Below are 26,107 nucleotides of genomic sequence, written 5' to 3' on the forward strand. Positions count from 1 at the left end.
AGGGTATATATAGTGTGAGTGAAAGTAGGCCTGTTTATGGGTCGGTCTGAGTTGAGTTTGTACCAACCCAAAATCGACCCGACAACTTTGGGTGGAAGGCAAGCTAACCCGCCGTCGACTGTTGGAAACCTCATGGTGAGTCAGTCTTGGTTTGAGTCTATGGTGGTTGGTTTTGGGTGAAACCGACGGAGTAGAGCGTTCACAAAGATTTGGCCGGACCTCGACGAATCTCATCGAGATTTGGTTGGATCTTGACAGATCTCGACATTGTCGAGATCGCGTTGGATCTTAATGGATCTTGTTGTGATTTGGCTGGATCTCAATGAATCTTATCTAGATCAGTCCAGATCTTAACAGATTTTGCCGAATCTACGTCTTAGAGAAAGGGGGAGGATTGGAGAGTGGTGAGCTTCAGCGGGGAGGTCAGTTGGAGTATTTCTTCATATGTAGACCTGCCAATTGACTTGCTGGTTTCGGTTTCTAGAAGTAGAGATCTATTGTCGACTATCACCGGCATTAGGTCTGACAGTTTTCGATCTAGGTCAACCGTTTTGGGCTGGTGGGTTGGTTGTCGAATTAGGATAGACAACCCTAGGTGAAAGGTAGGAAAGTCACACTTAAAATTCAGCTGGTCAGTGTATCTAGCGAGTTGGCCAAGTCGCAAAACACATTGACTCTTGAACTTCCTCATGTGTTCCTCACCTGGCCTTTCGCGAGTGTTGCAGTTGCGAGCTAGTCACAAGATTAACTGTTTTTAGCAATCTTCACTAATTTAATACTAAACCCATTACAATTAAATCCTACAAAATACAAAAAAAAAAAAAAATAATAATAATAATAATAATAATAATAATAAATTATAACACTTTTGTCATAGAATACAACCAACATATGTGCTATGTAAAAAGCATAACTTTACATAAATTGTTAATAGTATGGTTTGGGTCCTTTTAGATTATCCGGTTAAAATTTTGCCAATCTAAACTCAAGCTTCAAAAGATTTACTACCAATCCCACTCAACCCATGAAAAATTAACTAGTGTCGGTTGGATTCAATTAGATAGAATTGGTGGGTTAATGGTTAAAACTTGAAAGCAAGCCACTTGTAGTCTCCTTCATAATAAAACAAAGAGTAAAATGCAAAACTGACCCTCTAAGTTTCTTCAGATTTCATTTCAGTCCTCTAACTTTGCGTTTGTTCATTTCAGTCCTCTAGCTTTCAAGTTTATTCAATTAAGGCTTTTTTATCAACTTTTGTTATATGTTGTGGTTAATTTTTCAATTTTATAAATTTTTCTTCAAATTTTTTAAATTAAAAAAATGCAATAAATGATTGAAATATATTTTCCAGATTTATTTTTTCAAAAAGTTTTAATAAAAATTAACGAAAATACCTTAATTGAATAAATTTGAAACTTAGAGAATTAAAATGAATGAACGCAAAATTAAAAAACTGAAATAAAATTTAAAGAAAGTTAAAAAAATTAATTTTACATTTTAGCCTTAAAACAAAATAACATAATAACAACCCCACCTATCATTTCTTTATCTATTAGTCATGCCCACTTGTATTAGTCGGTTCCTTATCTATTATTTTGTCTGTTCTGAGTGACCGTATGAGCTAAGCAAATGGTTTTGGAGTCCCAATACCAGGGTTTTCTCCCAAACTGCTGGCAAAACTACCTATAGTTTTGCACCCAAAATCTTCTCACCTGCCACTATCTTCACACATTATATAAGATCCCTTCCCTTACATTGAGAACCATCAAAATTTAAAATTCAAAATTCAAAATTCAAAACCCAAAATCTATTTTTCATCATCCGACTTCCAAATTTCCATTTTTCTCAGTACCAATTTAGAGCAAGAAAGAAGTATGAGTGCAACAAGTAAAGCTTCTTGGATGGTGGCAGCAAGTATTGGTGCAGTTGAGGCTTTGAAAGACCAAGGTGTTTGCAGATGGAACTATCCTCTAAGGTCACTTCAACAGCTTGCGAAGAACAATATCAGATCATACTATCAAGCCAAGAAACTCTCAGCTCAGTGTTCCTCGGCTATATCTAGTAAAGTGAACAACGAGAAGCTAAAGCAGAGTGAAGAGTCTTTGAGAAAAGTCATGTATTTGAGTTGTTGGGGTCCCAACTGATCCCCTCCTACACTTCTTGTAAATATAAGGCCAAGTTTTGAATGAATATAAATCGCTTCATCTTAAATTTTTGTCTGTTATACTTATCCCTACCAATTTCATTTTACTAATGGTCGATTTAGGACAGCAGTCGGAGCTTTTTAGTATTCAACTTTATAGTCATATATTTTTGCCGAGAATTGCTAATATTTGTATATTTGTGACATGTTCCTCTTTGCTTTCTATCTTCGTTTTTATAGGTAAGTTTGGGTTAATGATTTAAATTTGTTATATTTTGATCAGGATAAAGCTGAACTGAGAGAGATTCATATGATTTTTATTTAGCCATTTTATGGTATCTGTTCTGTTACAAGAAACGTGATTAAAATCTTTCTTCGATTTTTAACGATGAAAATAAATTGCAATCAGAAAATGCAAGGGGGGGGGGGGGGGGGGATGGCGACTGTAAGAATTTTTTTTAGGGTGGTTATTAAGAAATTTAAATTATCACAATGTTTTTATTGATACAATTTTTTAAAGAAAAATGAAGTTAGAAATTATTTTTATTGAATAGGTTGAATGAGCAACAAATTATATATTTTTTGTTTTATAATAGGTTTTTTGTTGAATAATTTTTTCAATTGTTGTTGTTTGATCTTGTTTTTGTTTGATTTATGTTTGTTGTTATTTGAGCTAATATTTATTGTTGTCATTTAAGTTTTAAAAAAAAACAGGATTAAATTAGAATTATGTTTGGAGGCAGAATTAATTTTGGAGTAATGCTCTATTTACAACATTTTTACAATATATCTTATGCAAAAAACTATTATTGGTGGGTAAAAAAATAATATTAGTATTTGGTCCAAATTAGAATCAGTAACAGCTTACTACATTAGATTTATTGTAAAATTATTGTGAGAATGTTGTGAATGTAGTAGCATTACTTTTATTTTTGTTGAACCCAAATTCTTGTAATTCTCAAATCAAGGTGTTCAAAATTTTTATTAGAGTAGTCACAATAGGTTAGTTTAGCATATAATATTTTTTTAGTAAGTGTATATATACATTTTTCTGCAAGTCAGGATGGTCCTATGACCACCCTGGCTTGCATGTAGAGCTGCCCCTGGGGGGATTCTGTAGAGTTTTGGATGAGTTCTAGAATGACAAGAAGTAGATAAGCATTTTATGAAAATTGCCACCCTGTCCGTCACCAGTAAGGACGAAGCCATAATTTGTTGCTCAGGAGGGTTAGGGCGGTTTGGTAATGTTGTTTGTGTTTTTTTGAAAATATGTGTGGGTGAAAAAATGTGTAATGTTGTTTAAAAAATGAAAATATGTTGTAAAACTACTCTACCAAACGAGTCTTTAGATATTAATACAAGGCAGTGGTAGAGCTAGAATTTTAGTTTAGTTTAGGGGGCAAGATCAAAAGACAATAATAATAATAAAAAAACCTAAAATTATTAATTGATGTTAATAATAAAATTATAAACAAAAAATAATTATCGTACAAAGCCTATTAAAATTAAACAATTGTAAAATATTTAATTCATAGTATTGATGATCAATTATCAAAGTAAGTGATTAATCTATATACATAAAGTTTAGAGACCTAATTTGATTTCTCAAAATAAATTGAGAAAATAAATTTCAACTTTTCTCTATTCTTTTAATCATTTAAAATTTTGAATTTATGGTAAAAACTCAAATTTTGAAACTATGAAAATGCAAGAGGTGAAGGAGAAAAATGTAATGGACATTTTAATGCTTTAGTACTGGACAAGACATTATTATTATTATTATTATTATTATTATTATTATTATTATTATTATGTGTAATTAGAGCTCCATGGCAAAACTTCAAACGAGAAAAGAAGGAAATTTAGTTAAGTAAAAAAAGAAAAGAATAAAAAGAGTTAATATTGGTCATAAGTGTAAACAGTTTTAACAAGTTTAGTTTGGTGACATTTATTTTGTGTCAAATTGTTTAAAGTGGGAAGAGTTGTTTTTGTAACACCACAAAATCTCACAATATTTTTACAATAAATTGAGGTGTTAGTACATCCTTGGTCAGAATTAAATAAAATAAATTATTTTGAGATTCATCTCAACTAAAAACAAGAGTATTGTGAAAATATTGTGAGATTTTGTTGTGTTTTAAGACTTTCTCAATTGGAAGATTTGTTATTTTATTATTTATTTCATGTCATGTACAGTTCGTTTAGGAAAATTGTTTCTTTGTTTTTCTATTCTATGCCAGAGCTAACTCAATTTACATAAGCATATATATCTATATATATATATATATATATATATATATATATATATATCTATTTATATATAATAGACTTTTTAGGAGGAGTCAAGGGAAGTAGGTGCCCCCTCCCCTCCCCCCCTTTCTGGCACTGCCCCTAAATTACAAGGTCAAGGGTATTGTGTCTGATTTCTTGAAGCTAGAACCTATTGAATAGTAGTAGAATTTAGAAAATTCAACACATTTTTCGTTTTGAAAGAAAGAAGCTCATGAAATTTTGGGGGCCAAAGGCTAGAATAGAAAATTTTAATTTTAATTCTTTTATTACTTAAGGGAAAAAAAAATATAAAGGGGGGGGGGGGAGATCCTATGGGTGGAACAATAATTTTGTCTTTAAGAGAGTCAAAACAAGAACAAAGTTTTATTTATTTATAATTCAAGTAAAAATTAATTAAGATTCAAAATGAAATTAATAAATGAAATATAAATATAGTATCTGTGGGGAGTGGAGTAGTCTCTACTCGGGCCTTAAGCCCAAGAAGTTACTAGGCCACGGGAAAGTAGTTGGGCCTGACCAGTGTGATGAGGGGAAAGCTCAAAGGGTGATAATCCATAAAAGAGTTGAAAGCTAGATCGTCCTAGATGTTGAGGACAAGGTTGAGTACTACGGTCAGCTTGTTCCTGCGGAAAAGGGAAAGTATTAGCTTATCCGAGGCATGAAGCGCGGATAATCAATGCATGACCTCTGGAAGACATTAATAACTATGGGAAACTCTTGGAAGGCGCAAGAAGAAAGAAGATCTTTACCTCCACATTTATGAGGGGGGTTTTTACCTGACCTTTGCCACATTAATTACGCATAAGATAGTTTGAGCAGTACACGTAGCTCCTGGGTAGTCAAAATTTGAGGATAAGAAGGTGAAGAAATTGATAAAGTAAGGAAGAAATATCCTTGAAACTCTAGATGGGAACATAACAGCTGTAATGATAAGAACAAGGATTGAAGCTATAAAAGGTGGAGAGAGGCAAAAGGCAAGGGATCTAAAAAAGGAAAAGAAAAAGAGAAATCTATGCAAGAAAAATAAGAAAGAGAAAGGGAGAAACACTAAGTGTGACATTGCGGGAATGCACTTGAGAATTTGTAATAGTAACGGTAGCATATTAATGGTGAAAGAAACCCACTGCTTATGTTATCCACTGTAGAGTGTTTATTCCCTGTTATTTACTTGTATTTGGATTGTGTGGATCTTTATAGTGAATCCCGAGGAGTGTACTTCGAGGACTAATTTCAATGTCCTTACAATTCGTGTCGTCTGTGGGAATCACTCTACCATGTAGAAGACTCAAGAGTTGGGTTGTCTGAAACCATGGCTAACTGATCACGAAGCGGTCCCGCACACTTGGAGCGACCTAGTATTTCAGATGAATTTTTCACATGGATCGATGTGAGACGTCCGAAGTTCATAAGGAGACTCAACGACAACTTAGTCCACCTTTGCAACGTGAGGGGTTGGCTACCAATGTGGAGGGCCCATCCTATGCGAATAGGGACGTGGAGGTGGAGAGGTTGAAAGAGCAAGTGGCTTTGTTGCAAAGAAATGTTGAGAAGGATAAAGATTTGCTACACCGTAAAGACAAGGAGTTGCGTCACCAGAGAAAACCAAGTCTGGCACCTAGTCACTCTCGAGGGGATGAGCGCTGAAGGGATGATCAGAATAGAAAGAGGGATAGGAGATCACCCTATTCTCATAAGGAGCGAGAAAAAACTCTCCTCAGGGAGAAAACAGTTTCTCCACCTCTTTACAAGAGTAGAAGGGAAGAGCTAGGGGGAAAGAGGTTGAAAGGACTAGTTCCTCATTCTCAAGTCTTTGCAACTCTGAATGTTTCTAGTGAGGATGCCATAAGCATGGCTTTGCATCAAATATCTCAGTCTTCGTTCTAGGAAGAAATAGAGAAAACCGACTTATCGAAGAGATTTACTAGGCTGACTTTCACAATTTATAATGGCAAGATGAATCCCATGGAGAATGTCAGTCATTATAATCAAAGCATGGCCATATACTCTAAGAATTAGGCCTTGATGTGTAAAATTTTTCCTTCTAGCCTGGGTCCAATAGCTATGAGATGGTTTGACGAACTAGAAAAATGGGCTATCCGGGGTTATGAAGAGCTTATCAAAGCATTTGGGGCCAGGTTTGTGACATGTAATAGGACCTTGAAACCATTTTCCTCACTCCCCACGTTAGTAATGAAGGAGGGAGAGACCCTAGCTTATTCGAATCGTTATTGAGAGTTGTATAATGAGATCAGGGGAGATAACGGGGGAACTGCTGCAAGTACCTTAGGGTGGGCCTTCCCATTGATTCTGACTTGAGGGCCTTAAAGTTAGTTACAGATATGAACAAACTGATGGAGTGGGTAGAGTTATATAAGAGACTAGAGGATGATCAGTTACAAGATAAACCTAAAGCAAAGGTACCTATATGAGAGAAGAAAGAGATTAAGGTGGAGCAAGCTCCTCAACCTTGAAGGGATTTCTTTTCCCAGGCTTAGAAACCAAGGTTTGAATTGGTTAACTCACTGTATAAAGAGCATGTATATCGAATTGTGGAAAAAATAAAGAATCAGCCATACTTTCGTTGGCTGGACAAGATAAGTGGGGACATAACCAGACGAAATTAGAGTCTTTATTGCTCATATCATAGGGATTGTGGGCATATGACTGACAATTACTGAACCTTAAAGGAACACTTGCGCTAGCTTGAGAAGGCAGGATACTTGGGAGAATTCTTATTACGGGATGTCTCACGCCTACAAGACCAAAAAGGTGGCTTCACCTCATGAACATTGACACCAGCTTGGGGACTTATAGGGGTAATACATGCAGATAGGAAGCAGGTGGAGACTGTTAAGGCACCACCTAGGGTGTTAACTGTGAACACAACCTCTGACTCAGAATTAGAGGGACCTGTGCCTAAGAGGAGATGCTGGGAGGCTGAAAGCATTGACTTTACGAGAAAAAATTTGCAGGGTATTGTTCAACCCCATGAGGACGCCTTAATAGTGACATTGCAGATTGGGGGTTTTGATGTTAAAAGAGTCATGATAGATGAGGGGAGCGGGCATAAATTATGTACCATGATCTGTATGAAGGTTAGGACTTACTCCCGAGCATTTGACGAAGTATGATAGTCCCCTGGTGGCCTTTGACAGAAGCATTGTTGTGCCAACTAGGTAGGTGACCCTACCCGTGGAAGTGGAAGGAAGAAAAGAAATGGTCCACTTTATAGTAGTACACTCATACTCTCCCTACATGGCAATCCTTGGACGCCCTTGGATCCATTCTATTGGTGGGTACCTTCTTCCTTACACCAGAAGGTGAAATTTCCAACTGAGCATGACATTGTAGAAATACACAGAGATCAATCTATGGCTTGGAAGTGCCAGATAGTTGCTGTAGGGCATAAGTAGGAGGCCGAGTCTGGGTCAGCAAATCCCTTGTAGCAGTTACAGTCCCTGCCTGAGGATACTTGTGAGTAGCTTGAGATGATACATATTGACTTTGGGGACAAGTATTTCCAGGTAGGAGCTAAACTCCCAATGTCGGAAAAAGTAGAGTTAGTCTTGTTTGAAATAAAAAATTTAGATGTGTTTGCATGGAGCCCATATGAAGTGCCCGGGGTGGATCCAGATTTTATCTGGTCATCGACTTAACGTTGATCCTCGTTGTATACCAAAGAAGCAAAGGCCTCGTAGATCCTCAGATATACATGTTAAGACAGTGAGGGAAGAAGTGGACAAACTTAAAGAAGTTAGGGCAATCAAAGAGGTTTACTATCCCGAATGGTTAGCTAATACGGTGGTAGTGAAGAAAAAGAATAGGAAGTAGAGAGTATGAGTCGACTTCAAGGACCTAAATAAGGCATGTCCTAAAGATCTTTTTCTAGTGCCAAAGATAGACCAGCTTGTTGATGCAACTTTTAGGCAGCCCAGGATGAATTTTCTTGATACTTTCCAGGGATACCACTAGATAGCACTGGCCCCCGAGGACCAGGGAAGACTTCTTTTGTTACCTCCACCGATAATTTTCATTATGAGGTCATGCCATTTGCGTTGAGGAATACAGGATCTACCTATCAAAGAATGGTAATTAAGATGTTCAAAGAGCAATTGGGAAGAAATATGGAAGCATACATCGATGATATGGTAGTAAAGAGTAAGGTTACTGAGGATCATCTCACGGATCTCGCAGATTCGTTTGAGACACTATGGAAGCATCATTTGAAGTTAAATGCCTCAAAATGTGCCTTTGGGGTTAGCTCGGGAAAGTTTCTGGGCTACTTGGTGACGCATCGGGGTATAGAAGTTAATCCGGACCAAATTGTAGCTCTGCAAAATTTAAAATCACCTTGGAGTCCCAAGGAGGTCCAGCGACTTACAGGGATGACCGCGGCTTTTAATCGGTTCATTTCCAAGTCTACGGATAGATGTCAACCCTTTTTCTAGTTGTTGAAGAAATGGAAAGGCTTTCAGTGGACGGATGAATGCCAGCAAGCTTTCGAGGAGTTGAAACTGTACCTGTCTCGGGCTCCCATTCTATCAGATCAGTTCCTGAAGAAATGCTGTATATGGATTTAACTGTAATTGATTGTGCGGTGAGTGATGTTCTGTTAAGGTTGGATCAAGGAATTCAAAACCCAATCTTTTATATCAATAAGACTCTTGTGGAAGCAGAGACACGGTATCTACCTTTGTAAAAATCTGCGCTAGCAATAATTCATGTTGTGCGGAGGTTGTCCCACTATTTTCAAGCCCACACTGTAATTGTGCTAATTGAGCACCCCTTCCAATCATTGCTTAATAGGTCAGACTTTACGGGGAGGATAGCTAAGTGGGGGGCTTCTTTGGGAGCCTTTGATTTACAATGTAAGCCCCGAACCTCTATCAAAGGGCAAGTCTTGGCAGACTTCATTGCAGAATTCACACCCAAGCAGTCTGAAATTTTAAGGATAGACGAGGGCAAGACAATGGAACCTCGGGAAAGCGTATGTTAGGTGTACATAGATAGGGCGTCGAATTGCCAAGGAGCAGGGGTTGGGATTATACTTATTTCTCCGGAAGGAATTAGAGTTGTGAAGTCATTTAGACTGGGTTTCCCTGCGTCCAACAATAAGGCCGAATATGAAGCACTCCTTGCGGGGCTCAGAATGTCGAAACAAATTGGGGCAGATAGTGTATAGTTGTATTGTGATTCGTAGTTGGTTGTTAATGAAGTCACGGGAGAATTCGAAGCCAAAGACTAGAGAATGATAAGCTACTTAAAGGAGGTCGGAATAATGAAGTGTCAGTTCAAGAAATTAGAGATATCACATATCTCTAGGGGTGGCAATAGTCATGCTGATTCTCTAGCCACTCTAACTTGTACAGTGGTTGATCCACTTCCAAGGATTGTGTCTGTTGAACTTTTACCTTTTTCTAGTTTAACTCCCTCCAACAATGTCGTAGTCCTAACCATACATCTGTCCGTTAGTTGGATGGATCCTGTAGTTTCCTATCTTTGGAATGGAAGTTTGCTCGAGGATAAGAAAGAGTTCGACCAAATTAAGTGTAGGTCTCTGCGGTACTAGGTCTCTGAAGATGGGAAGTTATATAAGAGGTCATATTCAGGACTCTATTTGCTGTGTATACACCCCGAGACAGTTGAAGTACTTCTGAAAGAGTTACATGAAGGAATATGTGGAAGTCACAAAGAAGGCCGGTCGTTAGCACACCGAGCTCTTACTTAGGGATATTAGTGGCCGAACATGCACAAGCAAGCGCTGGAATTTTCTAAAAAGTGTGATTAGTGCCAGAGGTTTACTCCTAGCATTCATCAACTCGGGGGACCTCTTAACCCTATATCCAGCCCGTGGCCTTTTGTCCAGTGGGGGTTGGGCATAGTATGGCCCTTTCCAAGGGTCATGGGTAATGGGTGGTGGCTGGTAACAGGAACAGACTATTTTACTAAGTGGGTAGAAACTGAGCCATTCGCAAACATTCGAGATACGGATGTTAAAAGATTTGTATGGAAGAACATTGTGACGCAGTTCAGTGTGTTGAAAGTTCTCATATCAGATAGTGGTTTGCAACTCGATAGCAAGGCGTTTCAGAGAAACTGCTTAAAGTTAGGGATTACTAATAGGTATTTGAGTCCACCTTATCCCCAAGGCAATGGTCAAGTTGAAGCGACCAACAAGTCTATTGTGAATGGCTTGAAAAGGAGACTTGACGATTCGAAGGGACGATGGACAGAAAAGCTTCCGAGCATGTTATGGGTATATTGAACTACTCCATGATGCTCTACTGTAGAAACACCTTTCTCAATGACATATGGTCCGAAAGCTGTGATACTTGTGGAGACAGGGCTGCCAACCTCTTGGATTGAGGAGTTTCAAGTAAAAAAGAACGACCAGCTGCTCTGTAAGCATTTGGACTTGATAGAAGAAAACTGTGACAACACTTCGGTAAGGTTGGCAAACTATTAGCAGAAGAATAGTTGAGGATATAATAAAGGTGTCAAAAGTAGAGAGTTTATTTTGAGAGATTTGGTATTGGGGAAGGTTGTGGGGAATACCCAAGATCTTGCTATGGGAATGTTAGGGTCAGTGCCCTTAAATCCTATTGTATGATGTTATGTATGATATTAAGTATGACATTATGTATGACTTAATATTGTAATTGATAAATTTGTTTTATTATTATCTAAAATAATGGTAACATGAATATTCAGACATTATCATATAGTCCATAAGATGCATAGTATGTGATTTATGTGAACAGTCACAGAAAATATAAATCACAAGTTCTTTGTAAACTCGGAATTTTAGTTCGTAGTCGGTGATGAAATTGGGCATTTCATCTGCAAAGACTATAACATTTCAACTAAGATGATTTGTCTTGATCATGGAAGTGGAAACTTCTAGTTGGTATGTTGTTATGTTTTAAGAGTTAAGAAATATTTAACTGGACAGCTGTGAGATTTTTTATTCTCCTAACGACTTTCAAATGAATAATAAATCTCACGACTTTTATTTACATGAACTCTTAATCCTGAGAGAATAATGGACCTGATTATGAAGTGTAGGTTGCTTTGATATATTAAGAGTTAGATCTAAAGTAACGGTCAAAACTTCAATATGTTAGGTAGCTACATTTAGTGTTGATGAAACATATATTCTCAATATGGAATTCATAGTCTCTAAACGGAAATACAAAATATTTCCTTGAGATAAGTTTAAAGTGTTTGTTATTCAGAATGTTAGGCCTAACTACTTTAGTAAATAGTTACTAAAGTATATATTTATGAAATTTGATTTCATAAATATATGATGAATAACATAAAAGATTAAACCAGGTACTTAAGGATTAAGATGTAGTAATTTACAAAGTGGCAGTCTATATTAATGACTTCGTATTACTACGAATATTTTATGAAGGGTTTGCATGTACAATAAAGTCTTGGGATATAATTTATTAATAAGGCCTAGAGTGCAATTATATTTATATAGTGGTATTAAATATAATGGTAACTTTGGACTTGTCAAAAGTTGACAGAAAAGACCAAGGCCTATTGGAGCTAGTGTCTTATTTGTTCCGTTTTGGTCTCACTCCAAGTCACATACTAAAGCCCGATTGGAAAGACCCAATTGGAAAGGCCCAAAAGATTAGCCCAATTAGATAATAAGTTATTAGGAGAGAAACATATAGAATTTTTGAACAAGGACATCAAATGGTATGTATGTGAGCATCGGACACTCTTTCATTCTCTCTTGAACATACATATATAATTGTTCGAGAGACCACACTTCTTGGGCGTTAGTGTAATTAGACTAAAGATTGAAAGTGTTCCCGAGTACTTCTGATCTCAGAATTTTTGAAATTCACCACACCAAGGTACACTTTCTTGTTCTTATATTCTGAAACTTACATAGTACATGTTATCAATTGCGAATGAAGTAGATTCGTTAATTTTCCGCTGCGTACATGCATATTTCCATCAAGAAAAACTTGGTCCAACCTGGGAAGGGCTTACAAGGTAACATCTATTGCTGGAATCAATGCTTATCGGTTGGAGGATCTGGATGAAAAGCCTGTGGCAAGGCCATGGAATGTATTTAATTTAAAGAAGTATTACTTTTGATTATTATTTAAGAGATATGTATTGTTTGGTCTTCAGTTGTGTTTTAGTTTTGGAAACAGTAGAAAGCCCTATGAAGGCTTAGATGGGAATGCCAAAACGACAAAGGAAAATAAACCCCGAGGTACTAGACTATGACTTTGCTTTGGGTAAGTATTAAACTGAGTTTCTTTTCTTAGTCTGACTCTAGGGTCACTATTAGGAAACAAAATTAAAACTTCGCAAAGATAACATCCATTGTATTAGACCCTATTTTTACTTCGGCAAAAACTGAGCTTCCTACTTTAGTCTTATTTCGGGACTTCTCGGCAGAGAACAAGATTAAAATTTCAAAGGAGCTCTATTGAAAAGTAAAGCTATAGTATGAGGAAATATGGAAGATAAATTCTGTAATGAAAGACCTACACCAACACCTCGGTAAGAAACGAATTGAATTTTTACTTATCTTTAATGGTTTAAAGATATAATGGTTTAATTCTTAAATTAAATCCCGAAAAACAAACGGTGCAACTTCTACGGGATAAGTTATGTAAGAAAAATTGTTAAACATCTAAAGTAGTTAAGAAAGCATGAATAGGAGGCATAAGTAAATGAAAAAACTTGGAAACATATTTTGTAAATAAAAGTCTAGGGTACTTGACAAAAACAGATACAAAGTTATGTCCCCCAGAAATCGGGCAAACTAGGAAAGTGTTCAAAAAATGAAAACCACCTAAAAGAAAAAGATAATGAAGATAACAGTAAAAAAAAAAAAAGGGCTTAAATGCGGGGCGGTTCCTCAGTGGTAGACATGGCTGCCGAGTTGGTCACCTCTCCTTCTGACCCCACGACAGGATCAGCTCCCTCAACTTCACGGACAGTAGATTCGTCGTTGATGATTGCTTGAATCTCGGTCTTAGGAATGATGACAAGCTCTTAGGGAATTGGGTTGCTACTTTCTTGCTGCAGAGAAGAGGAGGATGCATCTTGCATCTTATCAAGAGCTGCAAACCATCCCTTGGAGAAGTAAACCTGCAGGTTTTGTTGTACTTCAAGCTTCACGGAGGTATGCAATCGTATTGGCTTTGGTTGTAATACTCTTGAATTTTGAAATCATCAACTGCTACATAGCCTTTTAACTCAGTATCTTTCTCTGCGAAAGCTTTCTTCACTTCTTGTAGCTTCTTCTCCAAAGCTTCCTTCCTCTCGGTAATGGCCTAGGTATTCTCCTTGGCCTCAGCTCTAAGCTTTTCAGATTCAGAGACTTTATTCATTACATCTGAGATCTTCTTCAGAAGATCTTCATTGTTGGTGTTCAGCTCTTTAATCTTGGCCTTGGCTTACCATGAAACATTGTTATCCCTACCAAGAGTTATGCAAAACTAAGATTATACTAAAAAAGAGAGAGAGAAGAAAATGAGATAAGGATTGCTTGTTACCATGATAGCTTCCCTCTTCATATTGAGCAGCAAGGATTCAACATCCCACTTTGTCTAATGTTTCATATCCTCAGGAAGAAGGAGAGCTTTCCCCATGCATTCCATCACTTTTCCAACACAGCCATCACTTTAGGGCCTTACTCTGTCCATGGCAGGAAGAACTTCCTAGTCCACCATAAACGCCTTTGTGTAGGTTGGGGTGCCCGTGGTGTCAACGTGGGAGTCACCTAGGTCCGGAGGGGAATTTTTGGAATCAGGGATGGTTAAGGGTTGCTCGGAGCTCAAACCCCTTAAACATTTACACCCAGCCCTAGTTTCACAAGCTGGGGCAGTAGTTACTGCAACAACTGGAGGAGTTGGAGGAGGTGTTGAAGTAATTGTAGCCCGATGAGGTGTTTGACCTTGGGACCTAGCGGGCGTACCCAAAATTTAGGTAAGGGTAATCTTACCTTTTTGAAGTGGCATCTTAGTAGGGGAATCTTCTAAAGGTATGGTTGTTGGAATGTTTGGCACTTCTCGGGGTGGAGAAGGGCTGTGGGTATCAGTGTTACCCGTTTTCTTCTTTCTTCTACACTGGGGACGATTAGTCAGGGTGGGAATAGCAACAGTGACTCCTAAATCCTCGGGAGTGAAAGAAGGAGGAGAATTACTTCTGTATCGCCATTCTTCTTGGTGCGCACGTTTGGAAGGAGAAAGGATGTACTCCTTGCAGCGAACGTCTATGTAAAGGAGTAAAGGGTACCTTATAGTGATAGCCTTTCCCGTCACTTGAAAGCTTGGGTATACGAGGGAATATCCATGAATCAAGTAAGTTGCATGAAGCTGATCATCAGTGTGATGGTAGATTAGAGATCTTAGCAATCTATTCAAATCCGTGGAGTTGATCAGCTGCCTCTTCTTCTTGAATGCGTGATCCTTTGAGAAAAATTAGGAAAATGTTAGTCACATAGAATGTTAAAAATATCATGGAAATATAACAAATTAGAGATAATAAGTTAATAGAAAAATGAAATCCTACAGAGTCTACCCACTTGCTTTACCTGGGCTCGTGAGGCAATGGATCCCGTTGGGGCCTAGCGGGCGTACCCAAAATTTGGGTAAGGGTAATCTTACCTCTTTGAAGTGACATCTTAGTAGGGGAATCTTCTAAAGGTATGGTTGGTGGAATGTTTGGCACTTCTCGGGGTGGAGAAGGGCTGTGGGTATCAGTGTTACCCGTTTTCTTCTTTCTTCTACACTGGGGACGATTATCTGGGGTGGGAATAGCAACAGTGACTCCTAAATCCTCGGGAGTGAAAGGAGGAGGAGAATTACTTCTGTATCGCCATTATTTTTGGTGCGCACATTTGGAAGGAGAAAGGATGTGCTCCTTGTAACGAACGTCTATGTAAAGGAGTAAAGGGTACCTTATAGTGATAGCCTTTCCTGTCGCTTGAAAGCTTAGGTATACAAGGGAATATCCATGAATCAAGTAAGTTGAACGAAGCTGATCATCAGTGTGATGGTAGATTAGAGATCTTAGCAATCTATTCAAATCCGTGGAGTTGATCAGCTGCCTCTTCTTCTTGAATGCGTGATCCTTTGAGAAAAATTAGGAAAATGTTAGTCACATAGAATGTTAAAAATATCATGGAAATATAACAAATTAGAGATAATAAGTTAATAGAAAAATGAAATCCTGCAGAGTCTACCCACTTGCTTTACCTGCGCTCATAGGGCAATGGAACCTGCAAGGGTACCAATTCCCCGAGACGATTAAGTAGTCTCCTTCTGTTTCCTTGTCGGAATCCGAAAGACCAAAAATGAGTCTCACTTCCCCGTGACAGATTTTAAAGTAAAACCCAGAGGTTTTATTGTCTTGAAAACTATAAATGTAGTTGATTTCGTGCTTGGTAAGTTTTAACCTAAGCTTCTTGTTAAAAGTGTCTACACTGCTAACTATCCTAAAAACATTGGGAGTACGTTGATCGGGACAGACCTTAAAATGACGTAAAAAATTGGTGAAAAGGTCACTTATAGGAATCCTAACTCCCCCCTTTACCACGGCAACAAGTGGGATCACCACTCTGCCTTCACCTTTAGAGAGTATTGTCTCGGATTTCGGGAAATAGCTCACCTCTACATCCTCAGGGAAGTTATACTTCCTCCTAAACTCAACTAGTCTTTCAAGAGTATCTGCCATAGGTTTAAACTTCCCCATAACAGGCAAAGCAAGAATTAAGAGGAAGGGAATGACAGAAACTAAATCTAAAGAGTGAAGGGAAGGACGAACTTACGATATGGAGGAAAGTCAGAAAAAGAGAAGGTCGTTGGTGGTTGCCTGAAGGTCGTCTAAAAAAGAAGTACAGAGAAAATCTTTGGAGTTTTGAAGAGAAAATAAAAGAAGAACCAAAAAAAGGGGCTAAGGTCTCCTTTATATAGGAAAAATGGGGGAGAGGAAGGAACAAAAGAGACCCATCCTTTCCCACCCTTTTTTCCATTTTTCAAAAGGCCCATCTAACTATTCATTAAAGACACGCGCTAAAGATCGTGGGGCGGGAAGCTCGGGCGTGTCCGTGGCATTTATTGCTTGACACTGCCATTGTTCATAAATGCCAGTTAATGATTGCCACGATTTTATTGAACCACGATCCTAACATCATTAATGATGACCAGGAGATCGTGGGGGGCTATTGTGGGGAGTGGAATAGTCTTTATTCAGGCCTTAAGCCCAAGAAGTTACTGGGCCACAGGAAAGTAGTTGGGCTTGACTAGTGTGATGAGGGGAAAGCTCAAAGGGTGATATTCCGTAAGAGAGTTGAAAGTTGGATCGTCCTAGATGTTGAGGACGAGGTTGAGTACCATGGTCAGCCTGTTCTCGCAGAAAAGGGAAAGTATTAGCTTATCTGAGGCATGAAACGCGGATAATCAATGCGTGACCTGTGGAAGACATTAATAACCATTAGAAACTCCTGGAAGGTGCAAGAAGAAAGAAGATCTTTACCTCCGCATATATGAGGGGAGTTTTTACCTGGCCTCTGCAGCATTAATTGCACATAAGACAGCTTGAACAGTACACGTAACCCCTGGGCAGTTATAATTCCAGGATAAGAAGGTGAAGAAATCGATAAAGTAATTAAGGAAGAAATATCCTTGAAACTCTAGATGAGAATAGAACAGCTGTAATGATAAGAACAATGATTGAAGCTATAAAAGGTGGAGAGAGGCAAAAGGCAAGGGATCCAAAAAAGAAAAAGAAAAAGAGAAATCTGTGCAAGAAAAACAAGAAAGAGAAAGAGAGAAACACTAAGTATGACACCATGAGAATGCACTTGAGAATTTGTAATAGTAAACGTAGCATGTTAATGGTGAAAGAGACCTACTACTTGTTTTTCCCACTGTAGAGTGTTTATTCCCTGTTATTTACTTGTATTTAAATTGTGTGGATCTTTATAGTAAATCCCGATAAGTGTACTTCGGGGAATAATTTCAATGTCCCTACAGTATCTATTTAGTATTAATAAAATATAAATCAAATAAAAACATGAATAGTTGTTTCTTAATACTTTGCAACTTTTCTTTTGATGTACAAAATCAACAAGTTTGTTAAAATATTGTTTTCGATTTTATTGAAAAAGTTATTTTTGATAATATTTATGAGTGACATTCCATATTTGTAATAGAATTTGGAAGAATAAGTGCTAGTGCAACCACTTTGAAAATATATTAATAGTTTGTTGATTTTTGATTCCCGAGTAGCCATTGGCATGATTTAAAAAGCATTTAACAATTATTTTTTGAAGTGCAGATGTCCAACTACATATGATCATAATGGTGAAGTTTCATTTTCAAATTTTCAATACTAGCTTTTTTTTTTCTTCATAATTTTTTAATTTTTTCATGTATAAATTTCAACAAGCAAACAAATATTATCAATTCTAATAGAAATCATGTGACTCTCGAGAATACAAAGTTAAGAATATGCAGTTCCTTCTCAAAGTTAAGAATAAGCAATTTCATTATATGTTTATTAAACTGATGATTTAAATCTCGTAATTAAAAATTTACTATAGTATATAAAAATCTAATAAATAATAATACACAATTATAAAGTCATCTTACTCATGGGAGAAAAACAAGTACCAAACAATCCTTTGGGTGGAGCTAATTAACACGTCATCACCCCTATCTCAAAATTCTAAAGTTTTAATTTTTGGCCCTAAATAAGCAAACAGCCAAATGTCATACAAAATCATAGTTTTAATGCAAAATTTATTCATTTTTTTAGCAAAGTTTACACACACACACACACAGTTCTATTAGGAAAAATAGCTTTTTTTCCCTTGTGGGAGAGAACGATAGATCACAAATATGGATTAGGTGGACACTTTGAATTTTCCAGCTTTGAGGGATTAATTTCCAATTAGACGGGGGAGTATGAATTTTTAATCCAGATTTCTTCATCACACTATATTGTTATATTATTATTATTATTAGTCACAAACACATGCGATGCATAAGAATGTATGATTATTTTGTATCACACTATTCATAATTTATTTTCTAAAATTCATTGAAGATAATATGTTCACCTCAAAAATTGAACTATTCCTAAAAGTATTTTCTAACTCTCTATTTTTACAAATATATCATTTTATAATTTTGAGTTTTATTTTTTGGAAAGCCAAACTATTGTCTGGAGCAACCTGAACGACCCGACTTATTCTTAATCCATTTTAAATGACCCACTTTTAGACTCGAACCCAATTGGCCCGACCGACCTGGCCTGCCTATTTTGCCATGTCTACCTAGACCTCCTTTTATTACTTGATGACAAAGACAAAAGGAAAAACAGGGCTAGATGAAGCAGCTCATATACGGATTGAGATCAGGTGCAATACCTAGGGTATTGTACATGATGCAATTCTTATGAATGGTTGAGATTGAAAGTTGCAAAAAGTAACTTTCAATCTCAGCCATTGATTAAAAAATTTAAAGAAAAAAATTAAGAAAAGTAAAAAGTAAAATTTAAAAATGTGAAAAGTGTAAAAAATTTGTAAAGGATTTGGGTGAAGATATTACCGGATCCTAATCCATCGATTCATCCATAACTTCAGAATAAAACAAAGGACTAGCAACCCCACCAACCTTTTCTTTATCCATTAGTCAGAATAAAACAAAGGACTAGCAACCCCACCAACCTTTTCTTCATCCATTAGTCATACCCTCATGTCTCTTTAATTGATTTCTTTATCAGTGCTTCTGTCTCTTTCTAGTGTCCAAAACCCCAAATTCAAAGGCACGGCCTATGAGCAAAGCAAATGGTTTTGGATTCCAAATACCAGGGTTTTCTCCCAAACTGCTGGCAAAACTACCTATAGTTTTGCACCCAAAATCTTCTCACCTGCCACTAGCTTCACCCATTATATAAGATCCCTTTCCTTACATTGAGCACCATCAAAATTCAAAATATAAAACCCAAAATCTATTTTTCATCATCCGAACTTCCAAATTTCCATTTGTTTCAGTTCCAATTTAGAGCAATAAAGAAGTATGAGTGCAACAAGTAAAGCTTCTTGGATGGTGGCAGCAAGTATTGGTGCAGTTGAGGCTTTGAAAGACCAAGGTGTTTGCAGATGGAACTATCCTCTAAGGTCACTTCACCAGCATGCGAAGAACAATATCAGATCATACTATCTAGCCAAGAAACTCTCAGCTCAGTCTTCCTCGGCTATATCTAGTAAAGTGAACAACGAGAAGCTAAAGCAGAGTGAAGAGTCTTTGAGAAAAGTCATGTATTTGAGTTGTTGGGGTCCAAACTGATCCCCCCTACACTTCTTGTAAATATGTGGCCAAGTTTTGAATGAATATAAATTGCTTCATCCCAAATTTTTGTCTGTTATCCTCATCCCTACCCATTTCATTTTACTAATGGTCGATTTAAGACAGCAGTCGGAGCTTTTCAGTATTCAACTTTTATAGTCATTTTTAGCTATAATTGCTAATATTTTTTTATTCGTGACATGTTCCTCTTTGTTTTTTATCTTCGTTTTTATAGGCATGTTTGGGTTTTAGAATGAATTGAATTTGATCGATTTTTTTATTTTTTATTTATTTATTTTTTTGATGATGTTATATTTGGTCGAATTTGAACAGGATAAAGCAGAACTGAGAAATATTCAAATGATTTTCATTTACCCATTTTATAGTATCTGTTTCAAGAAACGTGATTAAAATCTTTCTTTGAAGTGCAATTTCCCTTTCTACCGAAGAAAATAAATTGCAGTCAGAAAATGTAAGGGGGTTTCAGTTAGACAAGGCAAATGGGTGGGTCGGGTTGGGTTGTGGATAAACGGGTTGCATGTAAGGATCATTAATGGGTCGGGTTGGGCCAGCTCGACCCATTTTTACTTGGCCCATGGGCACAATGGGCTGAACATAATGGACTATTAACTAGGTAACAGGCTGGGTTGGGTTGGACTGAAAAAAAAAAAAACCCAGCTCATGACGTTGTCTATGGGCAATGCCCATTATGTCTTTAGCGGGCTGGGCTATTGGGTTGAGCATAATAGGCTACCTGTGGGCTTGTGTTAGCATATTATTTTATTATTATTGTAAAGAAAGAATTAATTTTTTATAAGAGTATAATCAATCTATTTTTTTAAAGTAAATAATTAAAATATTAATACTTAATTACAATTTTTTTAACCGTCAAATTTATTTAGTTTTTTGTTTTGTTGATGGAAACCTATTTCATTTTTTTTTATTAAGGCTTTAAATAGGTTTTTTATTTTTATTTTTGTATTAATAAAAAAAAAGTCAAATGGTTAATTTAAATTTGCTTAACTACTAGAAAAATATATATTTAGTAAACTAAGTTTAGCACAATTACTTTAAGTATCTTAGTAGTCGGGAGAGTTCTCTCAAGAAATTCCTCTATAATATTTTAAGATCAATCCTTCATACACCTCCTATATATTTTTGTTATGAATTTTGAGTTATTGGACTAGACAACGGGTTGGGCTACTAGGCTAGCCCACCGGGTGCCCATGAGCATAAAAACTAGCTCATTGCCTGATCCACTGGGATAGTGGGCTACCCATGGGCCTTAATAATAACTAGTTGGACTATCCATTAGCTTGGTGGGCCGTCGAGTTTCTGGGTTTGGCCGTGGGCCATTGGCTATTTGATGACCCTTAGTTGCAGGTCAAAATGGGTCATTTTAAGCGGGTTAGAAAATGGGTTAGGTCAATTGGGTTGACCCGTATTTTTCACATGAATTTTTTTTTAAAGAAAACAATATGTATCTGCTGTTTGGAAAGTCATGTAGCAAATTACTTGATGTAAAAATGCATTACTTTGAATTTCTCACTCATATCAAGAGTAAGCTCAACTAAACAAATTAATATTTGTTCAATAATTTTAAAATTATATCAATTTCAACATTACTAACCAAAATAAAATAGCATAAAGGATAAGTAAAACAAATACACAAATTTCATGTCTGCACAATATCAACATTCCAAAACATAAAACAAAAATTACAAATGCCTTGTTGGATAACTAATTTGACAAAGAATAAAAATACATATGAAATTTATAATCTTGAAATCTAATTTTATAATTTATTATCAATTGTGCTTAGCACTCTCTTTCAATTTGAGAATATACATTAATGTTTGTTTACTTATTCATACATGTTCTCTTTTATGAATACCATATCATTATTAAGCAATACATACTCTTGGAAATATCATAATTGTTTTGGACCTGAATTGTTAAAAAAATAGGCCTAAGCATTCATAATTTATGCTAATTTTATTGATAATTTGGCTTCACTCTTTTTATACTTATGAATGTTTCTCATATATGTCTATAATTTTAAATATATGTTTTTAACTCTACTGTAACGAGATTATATTGGCATGTACTTTATTATTTAATATCTAAAAATCTTTACTCATTATTGAATGTCTCAACCATTCATCCTTCAATTCATTTGTATGCATATATAAAAGTCTCAATTGTTTCCTTAAAACTCACAATTAAACCAATATTGTCTTAATTTTATTATTATTTTTCAATCTTTTTTAAAAAAATGATTCAGGTCACGGGTCGGGTCAAGAAATTCTAACCTATTTTACCATGTCTAGTTTCGGTAGAGTTTTGGATGAGTACTACAATGACAAGAAGCGGATAAGCATTTTATGAAAATTGCTACCTTGTCCGTCAACCATAAGGATGGGGCCATAATTTGTTGCTTGGGACGGCTAGATATTAATACAAGGGTCTTGCATTTGCTTTCTTGAGGGTTAGAACCTATTGAATATTAGTATAATTTAGAAAATTCAATCACATTTTCCTTTTTGAAATAAAGGAGCTCATAAAATTTTGGGGGCCAAAGGCCAGAATATAAAATTTTTAATTTTTTCTAATTAAGGAAAAAAATCGTTTAAAAAAAGTTGGGGGGGGGGGGGGCTTTTAGGATGGAACTAGAAATTTGTCTTTGAGAATGTCAAAACAAGTACAATTTTTTTTTTGATTAGTAAGAAATATATTAAAATTCAAAACTAAATTATCTATTAAGTATTAATGAAATATAAAAAAAATAAAAACATAAATAATTTTTTCTTAAGACATTTCTTATTGATCATTATTTCTGATATGTTAAATTGGAATTGGAATTGGAAAGTTTTTTAAATTTTCAAAATCATATATGATTAACTTTGTACTAAATTTTGCAACAGCTTCTTATTTGATGTACAAAATCAATCAGTTCTTGAAAATATCATCTTCCATTTTATTGAAAAATTTAGTTTTAATAATATTTATTAGTGAAATGTTTGTTCCATATTTGTAATAGAAATTGGAAGAGTAAGAACTAGTACAACCACTTTGAAAATATATTAATAATTATTGATTTTTGATTTCATAACAGCCATTGGCAATGGCATGAATAAAAAGCATTTGACAAATTTTTTTGAAGTGAAAATGTCCAATTACATGGTGAAGTTTCATTTTCAACACTAGTTTTGTTCATAATTTGTGAATTCTTGCTAATAAAAGTTGTTAACTGGTAAATAAATATTATCAACTTTAATAAGATTCATGTGCCTTAAGAGAATTCAAAGTTGAGTTAAGATTAAGCAATTTCACTAATATGTTTACAAAATAGATGATCTAAATTTTGTAATTGAGAATTTACTAAGGCATAAAAAAATATAATCAATAATAATACAAAATTATAAAATCATCTTACTCATGGGAGAAAAACAAGTACCAAACAATTTTTTTTTTCCCTCTTAATTGTGTAGTCAACATTTTCAAATACTTCACAAGGAGGTGTGGTGTCTTCACCCTCCCTGTATAACCTTTTTTATTTTAATTATTTAAAATCAATACTTAGTCTTTTTTTGAGACAAATGATAGAAAATCAATCCTTAGTCCTAGATTGGTTAGGACCAAATATTGGTGTTGTAAGTCCTTTTTGGTAATTTGCACTTGAAAGGATGGTTTTAGACAAGCATTCTCCAAATACTCATTTGACAAAAATACCACATTTTCATGAGTTTAAAGTTTAAACAAACAATTATATGTAATATTAAAAATCTCATATCCAAAAATGCAAAATGTAACATTGCTTTATCGTCGTCATCGTCGTCGTTGTCGTCATCATCATTATTATTATTATAAAAGATGTGCTTTTACAAATAGTTAACTCAAATAGACCCAAGGAATAGAGATATTAGACACAACCTTTTACTATCACAACATTAAAATTGACCTCTAGATTTTATAGTTTATACTAGGTTTCACTAATTTGTTTCCTAGCAAAATGTTGAACATTTTTTATAAAAATTTTCAATTACAATGGCCTTAATCAAAGGGTGGTCTCATAATATATCCTTTCCTGCATTATGGTGTGCATTGATCATATGAGCATTGGATTTATGGTACTTTTCAACCTAATACAAACTCTTTGAGTTTGTAAATCCCCAACCCTACACAACATGTAGTGATCGGGTTAGGTTGTGTGATTTTTAATTGTGACAATTTTCTTTGGCCTAATAAAACAGAAGGGTGGTTTTCATTCAGCTACTAATTTCAAAATACCAAAGTAAATCAAAACTGCCATTTTACTACCAATTTAACTCAACCCATGAAAAATTAACCCGAGTGTAGGTTGGACTCGATTAGATCGAATTGGTGGGTTAAAGGTTAAAAGTAAAACTTGAAAGCAAGCCCCTTGAAGTCTGCTTCATAATAAAACAGATAATAGCAACCCCACCTATCATTTCTTTATCCATTAGTCATGCCCACTTGTCTTAGTTGGTTCCTTCTCTATTATTTTGTCTGTTCTGAGTGACCGTATGAGCTAAGCAAATGGTTTTGGAGTCCAAATACCAGGGTTTTCTCCCAAACTGCTTGCAAAACTGCCTATAGTTTTGCTCCCAAAATCTTTTCACCTGCCACTATCTTCACACATTATATAAGATCCAGTTCCTTACATTGGGCAGCATCAAAATTCGAAATCCAAAATCTATTTTAAAGCCTCCAAACTTCCAAATTCCCATTTATTTCAGATCCAATTTAGAGCAAGAAAGCAGTATGAGTGCAACAAGTAAAGCTTCTTGGATGGTGGCAGCAAGTATTGGTGCAGTTGAGGCCTTGAAAGACCAAGGTGTTTGCAGATGGAACTATCCTCTAAGGTCACTTCACCAGCATGCGAAGAACAATATCAGATCATACTATCAAGCCAAGAAACTCTCAGCTCAGTCTTCGTCGGCTATATCTAGTAAAGTGAACAACGAGAAGCTAAAGCAGAGTGAGGAGTCTCTGCGAAAAGTCATGTATTTGAGTTGTTGGGGTCCTAACTGATCCCCTACACACTTCTTGTAAATATAAGGCCAAGTTTTGAATGAATATAAATTGTTTCATCCCAAATTTTTGTCAGTTATCCTTATCCCTACCAATTTCATTTTACTGATGGTCGATTTAGGACAGCAGTCGGAGCTTTTTAGTATTCAACTTTTATAGTTATTTTGGCCAAGAATTGCTAATATTTGTATATTTGTGACATGTTCCTCTTTGTTTTTTATCTTCTTTTTTTATGGGTATATTTGGGTTATTGAATGAATTGAATTTGGTCGGATTTGAACTGGATAAAGCTGAGCTGAGAGAGAATCAAATGATTTTTATTTTGCCATTTTAAAGTATGTGTTTCAAGAAACGTGATTAGAATCTTTCTTTGATTTCTGCCGGTGAAAATACATTGCAGTCAAAAAATGTAAAGGAGGGGGAGGGTGTTTCTGTAGAGTTTTGGATGAGTTTTACAATGGCAAGAGCAGATAATTATTTTATGAAAATAGCCACCTTGTCCGTCATCAGTAAAGGTCAAGGCCTGGGTATTGTTTAGCAAAAAAAAAAAAGTAAGGTCAAGGGAAATGCATTTGCTTTCTTGAAGGTTAGCACCTATTGAATATTAGTAGACTTCAGAAAATTCAACACATTTTCCGTTTTGAAAGAAAGGAGCTCATAAAATTTTGGGGCAAAGGCGTGAATATAAAATTTTAATTTTTGTATTACTTAAGGAAAAAAATTACTAAATTTTTTTTTTTGGTGGGCCATCCTATGGATGGAAGCAGAATTGTGCCTTTGAAAAGGTCAAAACAAGAACAACAAATTTTGATAATTCAATTAAGAAATAATTAAGATTCAAAAACAAAAATTAATCTATGAAATATAAATTTAGTATCTATTTAGTATTCACAAAATAAAAACATGAATAATTGTTTCTTATTACATTTCAACTCAATCATTTATATAATAAATTGGAATTGGAAGTTCTTTTAAATTCTCAAAATCATATTTGATTAACTTTGTATTAAAATTTCAACTTCTCTTAATCTCTTTTGATGTACAAAATCAACGAGTCGTTAAAATATTATTGAAAAAGTTAGTTTAAATGATATTTATGAGTGAAAATGTTCGTTCCATATTTGTAATAGATATTGGAGGGATAAGTACTAATATAACCGCTTTGAAAATATATTAATAATTTATTGATGTTCGATTCCCGAGTAGCGATTAGCATGATATAAAAAGTATTTAACAAATTTTTTTGAAGTGCAAATGTCCAACTACATATGCTTATAAT

The 26,107-nt window shown here is 35.5% G+C and overlaps 4 protein-coding genes across 4 annotated transcripts; all 4 read left to right on the top strand.

The window, feature by feature from the left end:
* Positions 1 to 1,631: 1,631 nt before the first annotated feature.
* LOC142638210 (uncharacterized) lies at positions 1,632 to 2,211 on the top strand. Its single transcript, XM_075812228.1, has one exon. It carries the CDS (start codon positions 1,875 to 1,877, stop codon positions 2,142 to 2,144), a length of 270 nt encoding a protein of 89 aa, XP_075668343.1. The 5' UTR covers positions 1,632 to 1,874; the 3' UTR covers positions 2,145 to 2,211.
* A 6,267-nt stretch (positions 2,212 to 8,478) lies between these two features.
* LOC142639535 (uncharacterized) lies at positions 8,479 to 10,700 on the top strand. Its single transcript, XM_075813696.1, has 4 exons — positions 8,479 to 8,840; positions 8,981 to 9,118; positions 9,242 to 9,422; positions 10,302 to 10,700. The coding sequence occupies exons 1-4, from the start codon at positions 8,479 to 8,481 to the stop codon at positions 10,698 to 10,700; spliced, it is 1,080 nt and encodes a 359-aa protein (XP_075669811.1).
* Positions 10,701 to 19,234: 8,534 nt separating this feature from the next.
* Positions 19,235 to 19,839, top strand: LOC142638212 (uncharacterized). The gene has a single exon (XM_075812229.1). It carries the CDS (start codon positions 19,504 to 19,506, stop codon positions 19,771 to 19,773), a length of 270 nt encoding a protein of 89 aa, XP_075668344.1. The 5' UTR covers positions 19,235 to 19,503; the 3' UTR covers positions 19,774 to 19,839.
* A 4,429-nt stretch (positions 19,840 to 24,268) lies between these two features.
* Positions 24,269 to 24,894, top strand: LOC142638213 (uncharacterized). The gene has a single exon (XM_075812230.1). It carries the CDS (start codon positions 24,559 to 24,561, stop codon positions 24,826 to 24,828), a length of 270 nt encoding a protein of 89 aa, XP_075668345.1. The 5' UTR covers positions 24,269 to 24,558; the 3' UTR covers positions 24,829 to 24,894.
* Positions 24,895 to 26,107: the final 1,213 nt, after the last annotated feature.

This window comes from Castanea sativa, chromosome 6 (genome assembly GCF_040712315.1).
Source record: "Castanea sativa cultivar Marrone di Chiusa Pesio chromosome 6, ASM4071231v1".
In the NCBI taxonomy this organism is placed as follows: Eukaryota; Viridiplantae; Streptophyta; class Magnoliopsida; order Fagales; family Fagaceae; genus Castanea; species Castanea sativa.